This window comes from Oryx dammah, unplaced genomic scaffold, assembly GCF_014754425.2.
Source record: "Oryx dammah isolate SB20612 unplaced genomic scaffold, SCBI_Odam_1.1 HiC_scaffold_3, whole genome shotgun sequence".
In the NCBI taxonomy this organism is placed as follows: Eukaryota; Metazoa; Chordata; class Mammalia; order Artiodactyla; family Bovidae; genus Oryx; species Oryx dammah.
Window position 1 is genome coordinate 115988315 of NW_024070187.1, and position 22293 is coordinate 116010607.

Genomic DNA, 22293 nt, shown 5'->3' on the forward strand with positions numbered 1-22293 from the left:
CAGTGGTATCCATTGACAGATGGGCCCACATCGGTTGTCCTGTGGGTTCTGGACGTGCAAGCTCGTCCCAGCCCTGGGCCTGGTCCCGGAGCCCTGAGTGGGGGGCCTGACACCCCCTCTTCCTGCAGGGAAGCCAGAGCTCCCCCGGCAGCCTGGGTCCACTGCACAGTACGATGCTGAGGCCGGGCCCGCGGATGCTGAGCCCCCAGAGTCGGACTCGCCGCATCGCAGCGTGGATGCCGACCACTTCCTGCACGCGCTGGACTGGCGGGGTGGGTCGGCGGGCCTGGCTGCCCCGCGGGGCTCCCCTCGGCGGCCCCTCATGCTGAACCACAGCTGTCCTGCTGTCGCCTTTGCAGAGGACCGGGACTCCACCACGGGCCCGGAGGGTCACCTAGCCGAGGAGGATCCCTCTGCCATGGCTGAGGACGGCTGTGTGAGCGAGCCATCCGACGAGGAAGCCCCGACGCCCTCTGTGGAGAGCGGGGACACGGGCGACGAGGACGCACCCGACCCCACTGCGCCGCAGGAGGACAGCGTGGACCTCCTGGGGCTGCACGCGGAGGTGGGGCCCGCTCCCACTCCCCAGGCCCCCGGCGGCCCCCCTAGCAATGCAGACCTGCTCAGCTGCCTGCTTGGGGCCCCAGGCCCCACTCCGGAGGGCGCTGCAGGGGGCCTGCTCGACGGGGACACGGCCCTGCTCTTCAACAGCCCGACCCCCGCGCCTCGCACCCAGACCACCACCCCGGCCGGTAGGTGCTGCCGCTGGGAGTACTCTGACATTCAGGCACCTCAAGCCATCGCAAGGCGGGTGCTGGTCAGCGCTGACCCCGCACTTGGGGCCCAGGTGCCTGGGGAGGGTCGTCCCGGAGTGGGCGCCTGGGCTGAGTGTGCATGGCGGTGCCCGTGCTCATGCCTGCCTGGGCTGAGTGTGCATTGCTGTGCCTGAGCTCACGCCTGCCCACTCGGTGTTGCTGCAGCTGACCCGTTCGGCCCCCTCCTGCTGCCGCCTGACACGGATGCCGCCCCCAGCTCGCAGCCTGACCTCTTCGGGGAATTCCTCAACTCGGCCGCCCCAGCCACCCAGCCCACGCCCTTCCCCTCCACCCACAGCGCTCCGCCGCCAGCCTGCAGCACCGACTTCCTGCGTCTGGGTGAGGGCGGTCTCCGCTCCTGGGTGTGGGGCAGGCGGGCACGGCCTCAGGTCCTCCTTCCCCCGGGGCTGGGGGGGCAGCCGGTATCCGCACCGTGCACCCGGCTGGGTTCAGGGGCCAGGAGGCAGGTTTGGGGGTGTTGGTGTGTGGCTGGCTGCAGCGGGAGGAGGCCCCTGAAGAACCTCTCAAGTGAGGAACCAGACGCTGGTTTCCGCACCACCCTCAGAGTCTCCGCCTGCTGACCCCGCACGCCCTGTCCTCAGCCCGAGGGAACCAGTTGGAGGGCGGCCTGGAGGGTGTGACCACCGCCTACGGGGGCCTTGGTGCCCAGCAGAGCCTGGGGCCCCCCTGCCCGGCCACCCGAGCAAGGGATGGGGGCGCCCTGTGGGCGGAGCTCATAGCCAGCCTGTCCCCGGGGCCCTGAGAGCCCATGTGAGGCTGTGTGTCCACTCCACGGGGGACCTTCAGAAAGTGCCACTGTCCTCCCAGGGGACCTGCCTGCCGAGCCCAGCAAGATGACAGCCTCTGCCAGCCACCCCGACCTGCTGGGAGCCTGGGACGCCTGGGCCGAGGCACCGGCCCCCGCGCTTGCTGCAGATGGTTAGTGGGGAGACTGTGCCCTCCCCGAGGAGGGGGGTCAGGAGGGGGGCCCAGCCCCTCCCTGCCATACTTGGGGCTGGTTCTGAAGTTTTCACCCCGACTGCTCCTTGGCGCCTCCCGCAGGGCCGCCAGGAGGCTGCAGGCTGTCCTGGTCTGCCCTCCTGGGGCCGGGAGGGCGCCTGGGCTCTCTCTTGTCAGATGTGTCCTCTAAGAGACGCCTGGTCTGAGTTGTGCTCTGGAGGCAGCGGTGTGTGTGAGGCCCGTGACACATGCCCGCTCAGTTCTGTTCATCTGCGGGCCGTGACTTTACAGATGTGTGTGTGCACGCTGAGTCGCTTCAGTCATGTCTGTCTGTGACCCCGAGGACCCCAAGGCTCCTCTGTCTGTGGGGTTCACCAGGCAAGAATCTTGGAGTGGTCACCGTACCCTCCAGGGGATCGTCCCAACCCAGGGATCAGCCCGGGTCTCTCTGAGCTCCTGCCCTGGCAGGCGTGCTCCTTATCACTACGCCACCTGGGAAGCCCATCCCAGAGGGGACTCCGGCGGCCTCGCAGGCTATCGGCTCTTTCCGTTTGATTTTCTCGTTATGAGTGAGGTTGGTTATTGTTTTGTATGGATCTGCTTATTTATGTTTGTTTTGAGAACTGCTCCACATTCTTTATTTCTCTGAATCAGAGATTCACCCTTTTCTGTTTAGTTGATGAGAGCTCTTTCTGAGCTGCCGTCACTTGTAATGACCTCACAGTCTCCTCACAGAGACTCCAGGCGTCTCTTAGAGGACACATCTGACCTCACAGTGACTCCAGGAGTTGGGGCAGGACAGTCCGTAGAGTCACGGAGAGCATGGGAAAGCGCACCCACGCTCTGGATGGGCTCTGCGGGGCGGCGGGGCGGGCCCAGACGGTTTGCACGGGCTGTCGGGGGAGCTGCACGTGGCCTTGTCCCACATGAGGGACACCCAGTGAGGCCTTCACGTGGGCTGGGGCGGAGGCTGTGCCACTCCAGTGCGTGGGTTCTGACGCCCCTGCCCTTCTCCAGGCCCCTTCTTCTCTCCTGGAGACCAGCCGGCCCCTTCTGGCCTTCCGGCCAGCCAGACCAAGTCTCAGAGCCAGGACCCATTTGCAGACATTGGTGACCTCAGTTCCGGCCTCCAAGGTAACCTGACGGCCACCTGAGGCACGTGGGGAGCACCGGGCCTCTCGGGGGGGAGTCTGTACTCCTCTGAGGCACGTGGGGAGCACCAGGCCTCTCGGGGGCTCTGACCTCACTGAGGTGCGGCCTCACCTGGTCCCCAGGGCCCAGCAACAGCAGGAGATGCCCCTCTGCCTCCTCTCACGAGCTTGTCGCCAAGACAACGCCAGGAGCTGCCATAGCAGGCACAGGGACTGGCTCCTCTGCTGGCCCCGTGGAGTGTGGGGGCCAGCTGGGGGCTGCCTCAGCCCAGGGTGGTGGAACCTGCCTGCTTGGCTCGGGGTGTGGGGCTGGGGTGCAGAATTCACCACCGTCACTGTTCTTTCTGAGAAGCTCTCTAAGGACGTTGGGTCTCTGGAGGCCATGAGCGTGTCTCATCCCTTGGCAGTTGGGAAGCGTGTGAAACTTTAGGTGAAAGTAACATCCCCAGACGCTTTCCGGAGTTTCTCAAGGTTTCATTGTCTCCCTGAACGTGTTACTGGAACTGCGGGTGTGTCCTGGGCTCTCTGAGGCAGGGCCACCCAGAGCCTCTCGGGCGCTGCCTGTGGTGGAAAGGCCTTCTCAGGATCCGGGGCGCCCGCTCTCGGTGGCGTCCCGCCTTCAGCCCGGCACTGTGACCCCAGACGTCCATCCCGCCCGCCTCAGAAAACAGAGCCCCCTGTGAAGCTCATGGCGCTGAAAGGAGAAGCGGGCCCACGTTGTAGCTGGAGGCCTCAGCAGCCCCGTGTTGGCACAGGTGGAGCCACCAGACGGAAGGCCAGCGAAGCTGCCCGGCTTCCACAGGACGCTGCCCAGCAGCAGGACACAGGCCCTCCGCACCCAAGCAGCCGCCAGGAAAGGCCACGTGCTGGGCCGCAAACGACCCTCAGCAAGAGAGCGGAGACCACAGTGTGCGCCACTCCCCGACTGGCAGAGCCGAACGAGGAGTCGGTGACAGGGAGACAACCCAGAAATCCAGCTTTTCAGAACCGAATGACACAGGTTATGTGGCAAGTCTTAAGGGAAATTAAGTTGCCAGACAGAATGAAAATGAAAACACAAGATAGCTAGACGTTAGCTATGCCGCGAGAGCAACGCCGGGAGGGAGATATGTGTCATTGAGCGTGCAGTTTGGAAAAGAGGAGACGGCTCGCTGCTGGTGTGCGTTCTCAGCTAAAGATGCTTGTAAAGCAAAGTAAGTTCAAAGAAAATGGAAGGAAATGATGAAAAGCCCAAATCAGTGAGAAAGAAAAGAAAATGGGAGAAAATGGGTAGATCAAAACGTAAGTTCTCTGAGAAGATCAGTAAAGCTGACAAATCTCTCCTAAGATGGATTTAAAAGAGAGGTTAGCAGGAGTCGTCCACAGAGCCTGGAGGCGCCAAAGGAAGACGGACTCGCGGCCTCAGCCCTGCACCCGGGCCTGCTGTGCGGGACCACGCAGGGAGGCGGGTTGCTGGAGTGGGCCTGTAACCGAGACGAACGTGAGCTCAGTCAGAAACTGCTGATGGAGGAGATTTCTAGGCCCCGCTGGAGAATTTTACCAAATGTTTAAAGAACACCAGTTCTGCATGCTCTTTCTAGGAAGTAGGAAGAGGAGGGAATATTTGGCAGTTGATTTTATGAGGCTGGTATCGCTCTGATACCAAAACCAGACGGAGACAGTGCAGAAGAAAACCAGAGGCCCCGAGGCAGCGTTGCTCACAGACCAACGCCAGAGCGCGCCTTGGCCAGGCAGGGTTTGTCCCAGAAGGCACGGCCGGCTCAGCACCCGCAGACCCACCAGCAAGGCCCGCGTCAACTGGCTCCGGAGGAGAACTGTGTGGTCGTACCCACGGTGCAGAAAAGGTGTCTGCAGAGTCCAGCCCCGCTGTGGGGAGCACTCCCGACAGGCCGACAGCTCACAGTCTGTAGACTTGAGCCAGCGCGTCTTCAGAGTCCTGCTCCCCGCCTCACGCTGGTTTTCAGAAGACCGCACGCTCCCTGGGGCTGACCCCGGCAGTGCACGTAGGCAGGAGAGGGCAGAAAGGACAGGCGTGTGGCCGTGTGCAGACAGTGCTGTCTGCCTGGGCAAGCACTTCAGGTCCCAGGACGTGGGAGCAACAGACACACCAGGGCTGCTCCTGTTCACTGGCATCGCCTGCAGGGAGCCCCCAGTTCACAGCAGCCCTGTCTACAGTCGCCACAAAAAAAGGAAGAGGGAAACTCGCAGCTCTTATTGAGCAGGCACCGGACTTGTGAAGCTAGGAAACCGACGAGGACAGAGGTCGGGGAGCCTCGGGGACTAGCTCGCCGCCCAGGGGCCAGCAAGGGGAAGGCTCTCCGGCAGTGCGCAAGGCGTCCGCTTAGTCCCCACCGGAATTCAGACAGACTCACTGTAGCACTTATTGGAGAGCTGGGGGAGGTGGTCCGTTCAGCCCACCAGGCCCTGGAGGACTCTAGCTTCTGGAATTAGCCCTGCGTGGTGTGGGCAGGACAGACACACGGGTCCCGGGGCAGGATGGAGGAGCTGGAAGACAGCAGTGCAAAGCCATTCGTAGAGGCACTGGGCAAGGAAAGTGGCCTCGCTCTGAACTTCACACTTTAAACAGCAAGTAAGGGACCACTGCTCAGAAGCGGCTGTAGATTTCTAAAGCCTTTAGAAGAGAACCAGAAAGGCATGTCACCTGGACCGTGATCCATACAGAAAAATGGGTAAATTGGACTTAATCAGAAGATTTGAATGTGCTGAAGGCTGTCAGCAGGATGAGAAGCTGGAGTGGGGAAACGGCTCTGAACCACACGCGCACGTGTCGGGGCGGCAATAGCGAAACAGAGCCGGACGCGTCTGCCTTGGAGGTGAGCAAGCGACGAAGAGGACGGCAGCCCCGCCCCGTGCCGGGGGCAGCGCCAGGCGCAGAGTTGGCGGGCGTGGCTCCCCATGGACCCGACCTCCCTGCTGGTCACCCCAGAGGCACATGCGGGCTGCTTGGGGGTCCGGCCCCAGCACACAAGGCCGCCACTGGCGGCGGCCTCAGAGGGAACCTGCCGGAGTCCTTCACGGCATGTCCACCTGCCAGGCTGCTGGCAACAAGGGGCAGCTGGACTTGTCCTGAGTGAGAAGAGCCTGTCGCAAAGGCCGCCTGTCCTGTGATTCCACTTCCAGAAAGTTCTTGAGATGATGGTCACGGGTCAGAAAACAGGGATGTCATGACCCTGCGGCTTGCGTGAATTTGTACACGTGAAGTGGCCAAGGACCATACACGTGACACGCAACCTGCCCACGTGTGCCAGTCAGGGGCTGGGGGCTCTGGGCACTGGTTTTGAGCTTCCTGGACTGGGTCCTGCGTGTGAACACGTGGGGAGGGGAGCCCACTGGGTGCCAGCTCGACATGGTCTGTCGCAGCCGCCGACCTGGGGCACGGTCCCCAAGGGCTGAGCACCGCAGGCAGCCCGTGTGGGCCATCACTGACTCTCCCGCGGGAACTGTCTCCCCAGGCTCGCCTGCTGCAGCTGCTCCTGGGGGCTTCAGTCCCAAAGCAGCACCCCCTCCCAAGGCCAGTGGCTCCTGGCAGACGAGTCGGCCCTCAGCCCAGGGCACCCTGTGGCCCCCCCAAGCCAGGCCGCCCCCCAAAGCCAATGTACAGCCAAGGCCTAACTACACCTCCAGCTTCAGTGTGATCGGCAGCCGGGAGGAGCGGGGGGTCCGCACCCCCAGCTTCGGTGAGTCCCCTCCCACCCCGGCCCTGTGAAGGGAGTACAGCAAAGCCACGTCTTGTCTTGTCCGGCTCAGTTCAGTCCTGGGGAAGGGCGTTAAAAGAGACTCCACCAGTGGGAGCCCCTTGGGACGGAAGTTCATGGTTTCAGACCTGTGTCTTGGTGACCTCTGCCCCTGGCAGGCACTTCAGGCGGCCAGGCCACGCTGTCCAGGAGCCTTCTCTGCCTCGCTGGCCAGGCAGCGGTGGCCGGGCCAGACCTGACTGCAGCATTCTCCTCGGGGGGCCCTGACACCTGCCATGAGGCCTCCCACCCTGGCGAGCCTGCAGCTTGGGCAGCTCCGTTGGCCACTGCCCGTCTCCTTGCCGTGCCTCCGTCCAAGGGGTCCTTGAGCCCCTGCCCAGCACGGAGGGGCAGGCAGGCTGCCTGGGCACCCCTGACCGTCTGCTTGCCTGCAGGTCCAAAGCCGAGGGTGTCAGAGAATGACTTTGAAGACCTGCTGCCCAGCCAGGGCTTCTCCTCACGAGCCGACAGGAAGGGGCCGCGGACCATTGCTGAAATGAGGAGGCAGGACCAGGCCCGGGACTTGGATCCGCTGAAGCTGAAGGTACTGGGGGAGGGATGCAGCTGGGGGGCTGCCGCCTTGGACATGAGGGCCTCTGTGCAGCACGCGCGGGGAGGGGGCGTCCATCCGCGGTCACTGCCCTTCTGGAGGCTTTGCGGTGAAAGGTCAGCCACCCTCACGTGGCTGGGACGAGAGGCTTCTGCTCGTTAAGCTTCTCGCTCCCCTGAGACCAGCCAGGTGTGACTCTGGTCAGGGTCTGACCTGCAGAGACCCCAGGGTGACGGACATCTGTGTGCTCACACCCTGGCCATCAGCGGACAGGTGGGGGACGGGGCCGCGGGGTCCTCTGAGGGTCCCCTTGGAGTCCAGCCTCATTCCACCAGTCGCTGGGGCCTCAGGCCGGGGACAGGTGGAGGCTGCGATGGCAGGTCGTCCGGACGTCCTGCCGAGGATGGGGTCCCTGGTTCCACACGCCAGTCTCGTCCACGTCCTGTTTGTCCAGACCCGGGGACATGCTGGCCGTGCCCAGTGGGGCTCAGGGCAGAAACGGGGCCACGCGTCTTCACGGTCAGAGCCTGGCTCCGTGGGGCCCACGCCAGCTGTGGGGCTGGTGCAGGCCGGGGCCCAGCGCCCCTCAGCGGCACCTCGTCTCTTGCAGCTTCTGGAGTGGACCGAGGGCAAGGAGAGGAACATCCGCGCCCTGCTGTCCACGCTGCACACGGCGCTGTGGGATGGTGAGAGCCGCTGGACGCCGGTGGGCATGGCTGACCTGGTGACGCCCGCGCAAGTGAAGAAGCACTACCGCCGCGCCGTGCTGGTGGTCCACCCCGACAAGGTGGGCGCGGGCGCGGGCCCCGGGGTGGGGGTCCCCTGGACAAGGCGGGCGTGGACGCTGGGGTGGGTGGGCGCAGGGAGGGGCCGCCCTCACGGTGCCGTCTGCCCCGCAGGCCCGGGGCCAGCCCTACGAGCAGTACGCCCGGATGATGTTCATGGAGCTCAGCGACGCCTGGGCCGAGTTCGAGAGCCAGGGCTCCCGGCCGCTCTTCTGACCCCGGGCGCGGCTGCGTGTCTGGCTCTGGAGCTGGTGCTGTGAGCGGCCCTCGAGGGTGGCCGGGGCTCCAGCGGTGTGGGCAGGCGTGGCTGCACCTGGTCGTCACGTCGTGCCCGTGTGCTCAGCGGGTCGGAGCCGATGGCGCTCCCGACAGGAGACGAGAAAGCATTCCAAAGCCTCCCAGTTCTCTCATCTTCTCTCTTGACCCCAGAGGAAGCGTGGCGCTCCGTGCTCCCACGCGTGTCGCAGCCGTGATCTGTTCTGTCTGGTGGCGCGTCCGCGAGGTGGGCGGCGCTTCGCTGCTGACCTGCGGGGTCTGTCTGTGAGCGCCCACGTCTCCCCGGTAACCAGCCTGGTGACCACTGTACAGAATTAAACTATTTTCTGATGATCCTCGTCTCCGGCTGCCTCTCCACCTCCCCGCCCGTCTGCCGCTGTCTGCAGAGGTGCAGCGCAGGGACCCTGCCCCGTGGCACCAGGCTCCTCGTCCGCGCCGAGCCAGGCCCTCCACGGGGCCCTGGGCTGGCGGTCGGTTGCAGCAGGAAGGCCGGGTGGTGTGGGCCTGGGGTCAGCAGATCAGGATGGCTGGCAGCGGCTGTGCACCTTGGAGTTTTGGTTGGAGGTGGCGGTCCAGCCTCCTGTCAGTGTCCGCACCCCTGGGCTCGTCCCCTCCTGGCCGCCCAGCACCCGTGGCCCGGCCCTGCCAGAGCTGCCGCCTAGAGTGCTGCGGGCTGGCTCTGCACACTCTGCCCGCACCATGCCCGACACGTGAGTCACTGAGGCAGCTGTGATGCCAGTGAGATGGAGGAGGGCGCCACCGGCCTCAGGACCCACCCCGCGCTGCACTCTGGGCACGTCCTCAAGATCAAGGCTTCACCTGGGAGTCTGGGCAGCTGGACTCTGACCCGAAGCCTCCAGGACCTTCCTGGTCCAGCATAGGGCGAGCCTGTGGCTCCCGGTGAGGCCCCGGGCCTTCCAGCCTCTGCCCCTGGGCCCCCTCACCCCCATCCTGGGCCACAGGTCTGAGCAGAAGGCAGCAGAGGAGGCTGAGGGCCCAGCCTCTGCTCCATCCTCTTTCTGAGGTGGCCGCCTCACCACCTGGTTGGTGCAGCCGTAGGTGGCTGGGAGGCGTAAACCTGGCCCTCTGCAGGCTGAGGCCTCCTGAAGAACAGCGAATGGCCCAAGTAGGCCCGCGTGTGCACCCGGGCGCCAGCTCAGGCCCTGGAGGGCCCGCCCTCCCCTGCATCTGGTGGGCGCTCCCTCACGTCCCCAGCTCTGAGTTAGCGCCGGGGTGGGTGACAGCCACAGAGTGTCCATTCTCCAGAGACCAGGCGTGGCCCCTGCAGTGGGCCCCCGGGGGCTCGGGGAGTGAGTCTGGCCCTAAGCCAGCACTGCCAGCCGTACCCCCGCTCGCAGAGGCTGTGGGGGGCGCCTCTGCAGAGATTGGGTCTGGAGACGGGCCTCCTGTGCCTCTGTGGCCCCAGGACCCCCTAGTCTGGCCACTGCCCACCCTTAGATGCCCCACCCAGCATGCACTCGAGCATCTGGGTGACGAGTGTCGTGAGGGACACAGCCCTCGTCCAACTCGGTCCATCCCTCCCAGCCCGTCCCCCGTGGCCTCTGCTGCCCCCCGAGTCCCAGCAGGTGTTGAGCCCTGAGTCTGGAGGAGGTGGGCTTGTGATTCCTCTGCAGGAAGCCCCCTGATGGCGGACCCTCGTCACGTTCCTGCCACGTGGCTCTCTTCAACTCGGGGAGGTCACGCGCCCCGGGGTTTGTGGGCTGGGGACTCTCAGGTGCCGCGAGACGCCCACGTGCTTGGCTCCAGCACAAAAGGCGGGCTGGAGTCCCGCCCTTGTTGGATTCCTGGCAAATGCCCATTTGTGGAAAGGACTCGTTTGCCTGTGAACGTTCACCAGCACCCGTGGAGCAGCCCAGGAAGACGGGCCAGGCCAGCTCAGCTGCCGACCTCCACTGGCTCCCTTGCCTGCCCTGGTCACTCCTGAGGCCTCAGAGAGGAACTGCTGCCCCGGCCCGAGTCCGGGCTCTGCCTCGGGGGACCCAGGGTTAGATCCCCTCGGGCCCCGCAGGGCCCCTGGTCGTGGCAGTTCCCTTTCCGCCCAGCTGGGGCTGAGCCCACTGCCCGCAGGACCAAGCCCCAGACCGCCTGGTAGATGCGGGTCCCTCACAGACCGGGAATTGCCTGTCCCAGCGCGCACGGGGTGACTGTCCCCAGGTCTGTAAACGGGCCCGGGAGAAGCACCGCTGCCCAGGTGGAGCTCGGAGGTGGGACTTCTGGCCAAGGGAGACCCTCTGTCCAGCGTGAAGCCAGCTCGGACCCCCTCGCTCTGCAGCCACTGGGACCCGGTCCCCCAGCGCCCTTGGGTGCCCTTGGGCACGCTGGGCCCTGCCAGGAGCCTCTGCGCTTGCCCTGCACCCCAGGGATAACACAGCTGGGGCCCTGGTGCTGGGACAGCCCCTCCCCGGTGTCCGGCCGTGCCAGGGGGGGCTTGCCCGGAGGGCCCGGGAACACACCACACACCACATACACACACACACACACACACACAGACACATGGACACACACCACATACACAGACACACACCACACACACACCACATACACATACACACACAGACACACACCACACACACAGACACACAGACACACACACACTGGACCGCTCTCTCACACCACACACACACACAGACACACACAGACATACACACAGGCAAACACAGACATACAGACATACACACACACACACACCACACACATACACACCACACACACACACCACATACACACACACACTGGACACCTCTCACCACACACACACACACAGACATACACACAGACACAGACATATACACACACATACACACCACACACACCACATACACACACACACACACACTGGACAGCTCTCTCACACCACACGCACACACGCACACACACTGGACAGCTCTCACACCACACACACACACACACACGCACACACCCCACTCCACCCCTGCTCCACCCCACCTTCACTCCCCTGCCCTTGTGCCCCTGGCACACACCCTCCTCCCTGAGAGCAATGTTTCAGGACCAGGAACCCCCCAGACCCACGCGGGGGGTCAGAACCTTGTCCTTTAGGGTCTGCTCCTGGGGGCACTTGGCGTCCCTGGCGGCTCAGCTGGTGAAGCATCTGTCTGCAGGGCAGGAGACCTGGGTTTGATCCCTGGGTTGGGAAGACCCCCTGGAGCAGGGAGGGCATTCTGTCTTGGAGGATCCCATGGACTGTCATGGCTAACAGGGAGGGGCGGGCCCGCGCCAGTCAGGCTGGGGAGGAGCTGGCTTGAGGGCCAGGACACAGCTTATAGGCCTCCAGTCTGCGGAGTCCTGGCCCACCCTGGGGGTGTCAGGAGGAGCGGGGCGGGAAGGGGGCCGGAGGGCCCCCTCAGGCAGTGTTGAGCCCAACAGGCGTGTTGCTTTTGGGTGGGTGTGCGGGTGCAGGTGGATCTGGGGGGCCTTGGGCTGGGGCTCTCCAGGAGTCCAATGGGGGAGGGCACATAGGTGTGGGGGGCAGAGCCTCGATGCAGGGCGGGGCACTGGGCAGCTGCGGGCACTGAGGGGTGCTGCTCCTCGCTGTGCACACCTGGTCCTGGGCTGGGCAGGCCCACAGGCGCCCCGGCCAGGAAGGAGGGGTTAACTCGATTCAGTCACTTCCTGGGCTTCCCCTGGGGGCAGAGGGGGAGACTCCTCTCTCTGGTTTGGGAGCCTTCTGCTTTGCCATTGTTTCCTTTTCTGCATGTGATGCTGTAATTCCCACGTGAATCCTCAAAGTACCTCCGCTGAAGAATTGATGCCTTTGAAGTGTGGTGTTTGAGAAAACTCTTGAGAGTCCCTTGAACTGCAAGGGGATCAAACCAGTCAATCCTAAAGGAAATCAACCCTGAATAATCATTGGAAGGACTGATGCTGAAGTTCCAATATTTTGGCCACCTGATGCGAAGAGCTGACTCATTGGAAAAGGCCCTCGTGCTGGGAAAGATTGAGGGCAGGAGGGGAAGAGAACAACAGCCGATGAGGTGGTTGGGTGGTGTCGACTCAATGGACGTGAATTTGAGTACCACTCTGGGAAACGTGCAGGACAGGGAAGCCTGGAGAGCTGTTGTCCTTGGGGTTGCAAAGAGTCCGACACGACTGAGCCTGAACAGCCCAGGATGGAGTCTGGGGACGGGGGTGTCCCGGGACCTCGAGGGCTCCGGCCTTGGAGGTGGATGGAGGCCGCACCCATCTGGGCCGGGCCGGCCCCGCCATCTGCACTGCAGCACAGGCCTGGAGACCACACCTTTGGGTGTCCCCCCCACCCCCGCCCCCAGAGTCCGCAGCCTGGCCCTGGGAGGCGGGATGGAGCCCCCGCCCCACCCCCTCAGGCCCTCCACCTGTCTGCAGTGTGCTGCCTGGGAGGCCACCCTCCTCTGTGATGCATGGGGGGGGGGGGCAGCGCGGGGTCGCTCAGCCCGAAGCTAGTGGCCCAGGTCTCTCTGGCCCTGAAGGCCACGGCCCCAGGTCTCTCCGGCTCCGCTGCTCTGGCACTGCACGGCACTTGACCCGCACGCGGCCAGGACAGCCCCTGGGGCGGCAGTGGAGCACACGGTGGCAGGGCCACAGGTGGCTTGAGCTCTGGAGGGATGAGGGCTCACCGTCCTGCGTCCCCTCGTCGGCCCTGCTGAGGGTCCTGCAAGAGGGGGACGTGATCCAGGGGCGGGCCTGGCCCCCAGGCCCCCTTCCCTCCGGGGTGCTGACGGGTGAGCAGAGTGCCTCCGACTGAGGCCAGTGTGTCTGCTCCAGCCGCCGCCACGCAGTCACTGGGCTCTGCCCTGTTCAGCTGGATGGTCTCCTGGACTGTACTGCAAGGGCCTGGCTGCTGCAGCCTCCTTGTCCCCTGAGGCAGGCCTCCAGCCACCCCCTCCCCTGGGCCTACAGGAACGGGGCCTGAATTCAGCTGCCCACCCCACCCTGCAAGCCCAAGCTGCTTGACCGGGGCTGCCAGGCCCCCTGGACATGAGCACAGGAGGAGGGGCCCGACCCAGGACCAAAGGAAGACCCCTGAGTGAGCAGACAGGGTCCCTGGGGCCCTCCTGGCACACAAACCCTTCAGTGGGACCCTCACAGGCCAAGCCTCACTCAGATTTGAGTGAGGGGGGCGGGAGGGGCAGGGGGCAGGATGAGCTGCCTCGTGGCATCTCATTGGCCTGCTTTTCTGGAAAGGATTTCTTGAGTCTGAAGCCCACCCCAGGGGGCCCACTCTGGTCGGCCGAATCGGTCCTTGCTGGACACAGGTCACTGGCTGAGGAGCCCAGGCCTGGCCCGCATGGAGCGCGGGCAGCTCGGGCCCTCGCGGGGCGCAGGGAGCCCTGAGCCTGCCTCTGGTGGCGCTGCCCGTGGAGGGGCCCCGGCCTGGTCCCAGTGGCCTGTGGAGGGCAGAGGAGGCCTCTGGCGTGGGGGACGGCAGAGTGACGGGTGGGGTCACTCACAGAACAGGGACCCCTGGGGCCTCTCGGGAAGCTCACCCCATGAGGGTCACACAGCAAGGGAGTGACCACTGAACTGAGTGGGGCGTGGGCCCCTCAGCCAGACGTCACTTTCTTTTCGGCCGCAGAGACCCTGATGGGAGGCTCGGGGGAGCTGACCCCAGGGCGGGGCGACGGGGGCTCCCGCCCCGCAGAGGCCTGGGGACGCACGGCTGCCCCGCCGCCCCCTCGCCCGGCTCGGGACCAAGGCCCCCGCGCTCACCCAGGGCAGCCTGGAGCCCGCGCCCCCCTGGTTGCCTCCTGCAGCAGAGCTGGGGAGAAGTGGGATCTGCTTTCAGGCCGAGTGAACTGCTTTTACCTGGGAGTGCGGGGGGCGGGGGGCTCCAGGCAGCAGCGGGAGGAGGAGGAGGGCACAGCCCTCACGGCCCCAGGCCCTGCTCTGGGCATCTCGGGGAGTCACGGCCCCTCTTTCTAACACTCCCCACCCTCCAGACAGACAGCCCCGCAGACAGACCCCTGTGCTGAGGGCCGTGACGAGAGACCAGGAAGAGGAGCGGGCTGGCCCCCGGTGGGCACGGGCGGGCAGGAGGCCAGGGAGTGGTCGGCTGGCAGGAGGTGAGTGTGGGCTGGGGGCGTCTGCAGGACAGCGTGTCCGCAGGGTGCACTGAGTTGGGGGCGGTGCAGCTGTGCTCTGAGCCCAGATCCTGGGCCGGCCCCTCAGGGAGGCGGGCCCTTGGGGTTCCCGGGGTGACCAAAGGCCCGCCCATCCCTGGAGCGTGAGGAGCAGCCCCTGCAGGTGGGGAAGGGTGCATCTCAGCACCGACTGGACCAGGCACCGCCTGTCCCAGCGCCCCAGGCGGTGGCGGGGCCCAAGGAGAGAGCAGGCCGCCCCGGCCGGGCCAGCTCCTCCAGCTCCCCTCGGAGCCCACGTGGCCGGACGGGACCCTGCGGTGGGAGCGCTCGGGGTCTGCCACGCCGAGCGAGGTGCTCTGGCCCAGCTCCAAGCAGCACCAGCGATGATCCCGTCCGGTCGGCTTCTGCTTTTCCCGTGTTATGACCTTTCAAAGCAACGACGAAATCCAGCAGGAAAGTGGCCACGTGGCTGGTGCCGGTGCTGGAGGCTGAATTATCCATCGTGTTGAATTATTCAGTTTGCATTTGAAGTTTCTGGTGAGCCAGTGTGTCCTTCCCGTGGGGCCTGCAGCCCCCTGGCCAGACCCCTCGCCAGGACCAAAGAAGGACTTCAAGTGATCCTGGCCCTCCCAGAACAGAGGGGACCAGCAGGGCCAGGCCTCCCCAGAGGCGTGACCGGCGCCTGGAAAGGGCTTCCAAGAGGCAGGCTGGGGGTGCTGGAGCCAGGGGGCCACCTTTGTCCCTGCCATCTGGAATGACCCCGTGGGGGCCACACGGGGCGTCTCAAACCAACACCGGTGGTCTTGGCCTTCAGCATAGCCCTACTGTGGGTCAGGGGTTCCGAGCCTTCAGGGTTTCAGGAGCCCACATAGGCCGAGCTCAGGGCTTTGCCCTGTCCTGTGGGCAGGCCCCAAAGCTGATGCCTTTGGGGAACCCTCTCCCCTCCCTGCCCCTGTGCCCAGCCTGGCCTACCCTTCACCCACCTTCTAGCTTTGACTGTGGTCATCAGCCCCTGACGCACACCGGCGCCCTGGGCTCAGCCCTTCTTGCTGTCGTGGATGTTTCCACTTCGCTCCAGACTCTCGGGCTGGCTGCAGGCTTGGGGACTGGTCACTGGCGCCCAGGCCCTCTTCCGGAGTGCCCACCTGGGGTGTGGCCCCAAGGCCGGGCAGAGGCCACAAGCCGCATCACCTCCTGGTCACGGGCATTGCCCCCTGCCTGCCCGGAGCTGACCCCCGCCCTCCAGGCCTCCTCAGGTGCTGGGCGCCTTGAGCTGGGACTGTCACCAACCTTGTCTATTCCCCATGGAAGGGTCTGAGTCCCCCTCACCCAGCCCAGGGCCCGGACGGACAGATGTGAGAACCGAGTAGGCAGCTATGAGTGTGTGGTGGGTCTAAGAGGGTAACAACACAGAGGTAGGTGATGACTTCACATGTGACCTCTGAATGGTGACCCCCAAAGGGTGGGGGGTGGAGAAAGAGGCTAAGGGACGGAGGGTCAGGCGGCGAGGTCAGCAGAGGGCCTATGTCCTCGGCCCCCGACATGGGCCAGGCCTGGGTCATGGGGTCGGTGGGGTCACGGTCTGTGAGCTGGGCATGGGTCCTGATGCCCTCTCTCCTGGTGCTCAGCAGGCCCACACCAGCCTGGCTGCCCCTAGGTCAACCGGGTGTCTCCGTGGCTTATAAGCTCTGGGGTCAGCAGTCACGGTGCTGCTGTGGACTCAGCTGTGGGTCATCCCCGGGTCCACGGCGGCAGGGCTGGAGGGCAGAGGCTCCAGCAGGGGAAGGGGCTTCTCTGTGCTGGACACACACGTCTCCCTCCCGCGTCCACACCCAGGACCTGAGGACACCAGGGGCCAGGCTGCACAGACCCTGAGGGCTAAGGCTGGGCCCACAAGACCCTCGACACCCGGAAACCGGTGACCACTCCCTCCCCAGAGCACCTGTCCCAGACCTGCGAAGGCATGAAGGGCAGGGCCAGAGGTGAAACGGACGAGGACACCTCGTTCCCGGTGGTCGGCCAGGGTGGGCAAGCACAAGGGGCTCCCTGCAGGTCCAGTGTGAGCGCTGTGTGTCCCCAGGCTCGCCCTTCCGAGCAGCCCCACTGTATCCACCTTGCCCAGATCCGGGTGACAGGAGATACTAGCAGGAAGAGTGGGCAGTTCTGGGCCGGCTCCTACAGCCCTGGCATCCAAGGAGGCTGCAGCTTTGTGTGTCCTGGGGTGTGGGCCTCCCCCAGGGCCACCAGGGTGCTCGCTGGGCAAAGTAGCTGCAGAGTGGGGGTGCCCTGCCCTCTCCCAGAAAGCGGTGCTGGCCTTCTCCACCCTGTCCTCATCCTCACCCCTGCCTGCTGGGGGCCCCTGTCCCACCACTGATGCCCACACTCAAGCCTGGAGGGGGCCAGCAACGAGTGAGCGCTGGGAGCCCAGGATCCAAGCAGATGGAGGGAAACAGGCAGGGCCTCCGGAGTTCAGGCCGTCTGTCTGGGGGGCAGCAGGAGGACGACGTCGCGGGGTGGGGGTCTCCAGGATCACCCCAGGCCCAGCGAGGCCTGATGACTCAGCCTGGGGGGAGTGAAAGGTAATGCAGCAGTCAGCAGGGGTGTCCGCCACCGACCAGCGGAGACCAGGCCCCTGCAGAGCCGCGGGCCACCACCTGACCCCGAGCGGCTGAGGCCGGGCGCCGACCTTGCAGCGACCCGCTCTCCCCGCAGCCTGGCTTCCGCTGCAGAGGCGATCCCGGAGGCCCGGAGCGGGGGCGCGGCGGCGCGGGCAGGAGCCGAGCGGCCTTTCCGCAGTGACCTTCGCTTGTTTCTGCCCTGCGTGGGGCCGCCGGCCGAGGGCGCGGGGGTTGCTCCGTCTCTGTCCCGCCAAAGGGATACGGCATGGCTCTTTCTTTGCGACCCTCTTACGCAGACAAATAGGTCCGAGTCGGTCTGCAGGCTGCCCTCCGCCCACGGTTGGATGGGTTTTCTGGGATCTGGGGGCTCCCTTCTCCCGCCCAGCAGCAGGGGTCGAGACCGGAACAGCGCTCAGCGGCACTCGGCCCGGTTGGGACCGCGGTCACCCGCCGCGCTGAGAAGCGCTTTCCGTGCCCCCTTGGAGAGTGGGATGCCGGGCGGGGCCGCGACCCCGGGTCTCCCCGACCCCCGCCGCGAGCCGCGAGCCCGGATGAGAAAAGGCCTTGCCCACCCGGCTGCGGACCGACCCGCCCGCGCGCCAGGCGCTCCGCACGGGCGGAAGCGGATGAGAGCGCGGGTCCCTGGCTCGGGCTGGGTGGGGGGCGGCCCCCGCCCGGGCCCACCACGCAGACGGGATCGGACGGAGGCGGCTGCGGGCAGCGTCTGCGGCTCTGCCCTAAGCGGGGGGCCGGGGTGGTGCGCCGGGCTGCGAGCTCGCTCCCAGGGACGCCCCCCAGCCCGGCCCGGCCCAGGGGCAGGGTTGGGGGGGGCGCGGCCCCGCTCCTCCCCGCTCCCCCCCCACCCCCGCGCCCGCCCGGCCGCCGCGGCCCCGCCCTCCTCGTCACGCTAGGACGCGGGCGGGGGGCGGGGAGCGCCTCCGTGTGACGCGCCCTCCTCGCCGTGCCCTTCAGCTGTCGCCGCAGTTCCCGGGGCGCCACATGGACCCGGCCGGCCCGAGCGCACTCTGCCGCTGACCGCCCTCCCCGCCCGCCCGCGCCCCGGCCGCGGCCCAGGAAGGTAACCGGCCCCCTCCGCGACACCGGTGCCCCCTCCCCTGCCCGGGCTGAGCGCGCACTCGCCCCCGATGGCCCCTCCTCGCCCGCGATGCCCCTTCTCGGGCCCCGCCGGGCGCTGTCCGCCGGAGCGGTGCTGAAGCGGCCCCGCGGTCCCGGCCAGCGCCCTCCCTCTTTCTTGCCGCTTCTCCGAGTCTCCTGCCCCTCGCGTCCCCGCTTCCCCTGCTTCGTCCTCTGTCTCTTTCTTTCTCTCTCCTGGCGCGCTCCCGCCTGAGGGCCGTTTGGCAGAGCCGGGCAACTAGCCCGCCCGCAAAGCCGAGGGGTGCGCCAGTGGGAGCCTTGGGGGAGCTCCAGCAGCGCCCTGGCCGCGTTGTGGCCTTGAGACCCCCTCCCCTGGGAGCCGGGGAGAAGTTTGGAAGAAGATCTGCTTTGCGGCAAAGGTGCCCCTGCGGGCCAGTGCCTTGCGGGCAGGCGAGGGCATTCCTTCCCCAACCTACACAAACACAGGTCTCCTTCATCTCGGAAGAAAACAATTTACAGCCATAAACCAGAGGATCTCCAGGGACCTGGGTTTCTCTGCCAGGAGAGACTTCACAGGAGGTGGGGGGGCACTTCAGTTACTGATTTTACAAGCAGCCCCTCCCCGCTAGACCTGCAGCTGCCCTGCACCTGGAGGGGCCCACCGGCGCGTGCAGGGCCGCAGCGGTCACTCCCCATTTCATTTGTTCCCTGAAGGCTGGATTCCCCGCCCCCCCCCGCCCCCCGTCTCTGGGTGAGTGGCGGTGACTGCTGGCCTCTCCCCTGGTGGAACCTGGTCTCCCGAGTTTCATCAGACCCAAGGAGCTCCCCCCAGGTGCCACCCACACTAACCTTTCCTGTCCTTAGATAGATCCCTGCCCCTGTGGGCCAGGGCTCCAGCAAGCAGTCACTAGGCCAGTCGCCTCCGAACGCCCGGGGCGCCCTCGCTCCGCCCAGGCCGCCTCCTTCGAGCTTCACCCTCGCCTTCCCTGCAGCAGCAGCCAAGAGCCGCCTTCACAGACCCCAGGAGCTCGATGAGAGCACGCCACAGGGACCCTCCCAGACCCTCCCAGGCGCCTGTCCCATGCTGAGGGCTGGCCCCCAGGTGTGCAGGGACCGTGAATGATGCTGTCTCAGACCCCAGATCCCCATCTCGGGGAAGTTGATCGGGAGTGAGGAACGTGTCCTCCCCAGCCCCGTCGGGTGACCTGTGACCACGTCCTCCCCCAGGCAGAGGACTCCTGGCCACACTCGCATGTGAGCTTCGACCCTCCGAGGAGCTGCTGAGGACGCAGAGCCATCGCCATGGAGTTCGTGATGAAACAGGCCCTGGGAGGTAGGGCGAGGGGACCCCCTGCATCCCGGGCAGTCGCTGTCACACAGGGCCGCCCTCAGACCACCGCACAGCCCGCAAGCACAGCTGCAGGCTCCTGCGGACCAAAGGCAGCACCCCTGAGTCACCGTGGTTGGCTTTGGGGTGGGGAGGGGTGCATGCCACGTGCTGTGGTCAGGTGGAGCCCACCCAAGGGGCACCGGGGAAGTCTCACTGGTCAGATCTGGGGGCCCCACGGGGACTTTGCCTCCGATGAGCAGGGGTGCAGGAGGCCACGGGCTGGCCACGGCAGCCAGAGAAGGGGTAAGGAACGGAGCTGGGCCTGGGGCAGCCAGCAAGGGCTTCGAGGTGTCACCAGGGAAGGGCCAGGAGCATGCACAGGGGTCAGGGCCGGCTGGGCACAGGGGTCAGGACCAGCTGGGCACAGGGGTCAGGGTCAGCTGGGCATAGGGTCAGGGTCAGCTGGGCATAGGGAGTCAGGGGTGGCTGGGCACAGGGGGCCAGGGTCAGCTGGGCACAGGGGGCCAGGGCTGGTTGGGCACAGGGGGTCAGGGCCAGCTGGGCACAGGGGGTCAGGGCCAGCTGGGCACAGGGGTCAGGGTCGGCTTGGCTTAGGGAGTCAGGGCTGGCTGGGCATAGTGTCAGGGCCGGCTGGGCACAGGGGTTCAGGGTCAGCTGGGCACAGGGGGCCAGGGCTGGCTGGGCACAGGGGTTCAGGGTCGGCTTGGCATGGGGAGTCAGGGCTGGCTGGGCACAGGGAGTCATCGTCAGCTTGGCATAGGGAGTCAGGGCTGGCTGGGCACAGGGGGCCAGGGCTGGCTGGGCACAGGGTTCAGGGCCAGCTTGGCGCAAGGATAAGGGAAAAGGCCCCGAATAGCTCATGTGCATCCACAGCCGCAGTGCTCTCTCGTGTGTGTGTTGGGGGAGGGAGCCCCCGCTGACTGTTTTGAAAGGAGCCCTGTGCCTTGGCTCAAGGCTGCCACCACAGCCCGGAGAGGCAGGTGGCACCTCACAGTGAGCTGAGCCCCTGGCCCAGGAGGTGGGCAGGGCTGTGGACTTCAGTCCACACTGACACAGATGCGTTCTGACAGAGCGGTCTGGCCAGCCCGGCCCCTGGGGCCAGCCCTGTGCACCCAGCTCCCCCGTGGGTGCCAGCCATGGGAGCCCTGGGGACAGGCGCCGGCTGACTCTGCGGTCCGAGGCATCTTCCTATGCGTCAGCCCCACCTTGGGCCACGCGTGGCCTCTGTGGGCCCCACCCTGACCCGATGCCTTTCGCAGCCGGCTGTGGGTCATGTGCTGCAGGGCAAACCCACCTCTTGGCAGGGGTGACAGGCTGCTTTTCACCAGAGGCGGGGTGCCACGGGGCTTGGCACTAGGAGCTAGGGCCAGGATGGAGGCCCTAGGGCTCCCGTGCCCAGGACCGGGGCCCCACGGTGGGCCGCATCTCCCCCGGACTCAAGAGGAAAGCTGTCTGGGTGTGGCCCGGGGCCACATTTCCAGGCTCTGCGGTCATGGATGGGCTGCAGGTTGAGTCTAATTATAACGATTACGTCACGGGACGTGATCCGGGCGCAGGCGGCTCTCGGCTCCCCCCAGCCAGCCCCTGGCTGCTACAGATAATTAATTAGACGGCTAATTCAGGCCCTGAGGTGGGCTTGGAAGAAAACCGAAATATTTGATTGGCTGTCTGCATGGCTGAAATTAGCTGGGTAATTGCCAGCCTGGATTGTCTTTGTTCCGTGGCCGCCCGAAGTTCCTCCTGTCGCAGTGACAGGGCGGGCTCACCCCCGACGAGGGGCTGGGGAGCTGGGGGGCGCCCCAGCCTGGCGTTACCCCACCCCCAGCCCATTTGCGCCCCAGGGCTGCTCCAGGGGAGACCTTGTCTTCTGTTCCCTATGTCTTCCCTCCCCTGGCGGGCGGCGTCCTGTTCTCTCAGGGTGAGTGTGGGTGAGAGGCAGGCAGACAGGAAAGACAAAGGACGTGCCTGGGCCGAGGTGGAGCCTTGGGGAAGCAGGGCTGGGGACAGACTGGTGAGGCCCCGAGGGCAGGTGCTGAAGGGCAGGCAGGGGCAGAGCGAGGGGTCAGAGGCTCAGAGCGGAAGACGGGGTGGCTGAGACGGAGCCTGGGAGACCCGAGGAACCAGGGCGGGCAGTGCAAGTGCAGGCCAGGCAGACAGAGCGACAGACAGAGCCAGACAGGGAGAGACTGAGAGAGACAGACAGACGTAGACAGAGACAGACAGACGTAGAGAGAGAGACAGACAGGGAGAGACAGAGAGAGACTGAGACAGAGAGACTGACATAGGGAGAAAGACACAGACACAGACACTGATAGAGACGGAGACAGGCAGGCGTGGATGGACGGCCAGACAGAGAGGCAGAGAGGCCCGCAGACACAGGGACATCCAGAAAGAGACTGAGAAATTGAGGCGGGGCCAAAGCAGAGGCCTGTGCACATGTGCACCCTCAGAGAAGGGCTCACAGCCTGGAGGGAGCCCTCGGCGGCCTTGCTCGCAACGCTGGGGACAAGACTCCGTGCAGCCTAACTAAGCCAGGCCGTCTGCCTGGCGGTGCCTCAGTCAAGCTCTTTGTTGGGCAGAGGTTTCCGGGTAACTGTCTGGCAGGGCCAGCAGCGGCAGGACTCAGGAGCCCAGCGTCAGACAGATAGGCAGACAGATGGGGCGCCCCCCGTGCCCTGGACACACGGCTGCGTCTGCCCAGTCTTGTCCACTCTGGGGCTCTTGGGAGGAGCCAGCCCGGGACCTGCTGGGCCGCAGACAGGTGCATGCCTTCCGCACTTCTGCCTCCTGCCCTGCCCCACCAGCCCTGCCCCTACCAGCCTGGCCCCACCTGCCCTGCCCC

At 65.8% G+C, this 22293-nt stretch overlaps 2 protein-coding genes across 4 annotated transcripts in view; both read left to right on the forward strand.

Annotated features, from left to right (window-relative positions):
- GAK (cyclin G associated kinase) overlaps window positions 1–8625 on the forward strand; it is a 48642-nt gene extending 40017 nt beyond the window's left edge. For 2 of the 3 annotated variants that reach the window (XM_040237726.1, XM_040237728.1), the window contains 9 exons: window positions 129–272; window positions 360–752; window positions 981–1154; window positions 1644–1754; window positions 2793–2909; window positions 6400–6624; window positions 7077–7225; window positions 7842–8018; window positions 8131–8625. In XM_040237726.1, the coding sequence (XP_040093660.1) occupies window positions 129–272; window positions 360–752; window positions 981–1154; window positions 1644–1754; window positions 2793–2909; window positions 6400–6624; window positions 7077–7225; window positions 7842–8018; window positions 8131–8232 (1592 nt within the window). In that variant the 3' untranslated portion in view covers window positions 8233–8625. The remainder of the gene's footprint in view (window positions 1–128; window positions 273–359; window positions 753–980; window positions 1155–1643; window positions 1755–2792; window positions 2910–6399; window positions 6625–7076; window positions 7226–7841; window positions 8019–8130) is intronic. The other variant, XM_040237727.1, reaches the window with a different exon arrangement.
- Window positions 8626–17970: 9345 nt separating this feature from the next.
- Window positions 17971–22293, forward strand: part of CPLX1 (complexin 1) — a 40890-nt gene continuing 36567 nt past the window's right edge. Inside the window, exons 1-2 of the mRNA XM_040237729.1 lie at window positions 17971–18083; window positions 19328–19433. Coding sequence (XP_040093663.1) covers window positions 19403–19433 — 31 coding nt within the window. The 5' untranslated portion in view covers window positions 17971–18083; window positions 19328–19402. The remainder of the gene's footprint in view (window positions 18084–19327; window positions 19434–22293) is intronic.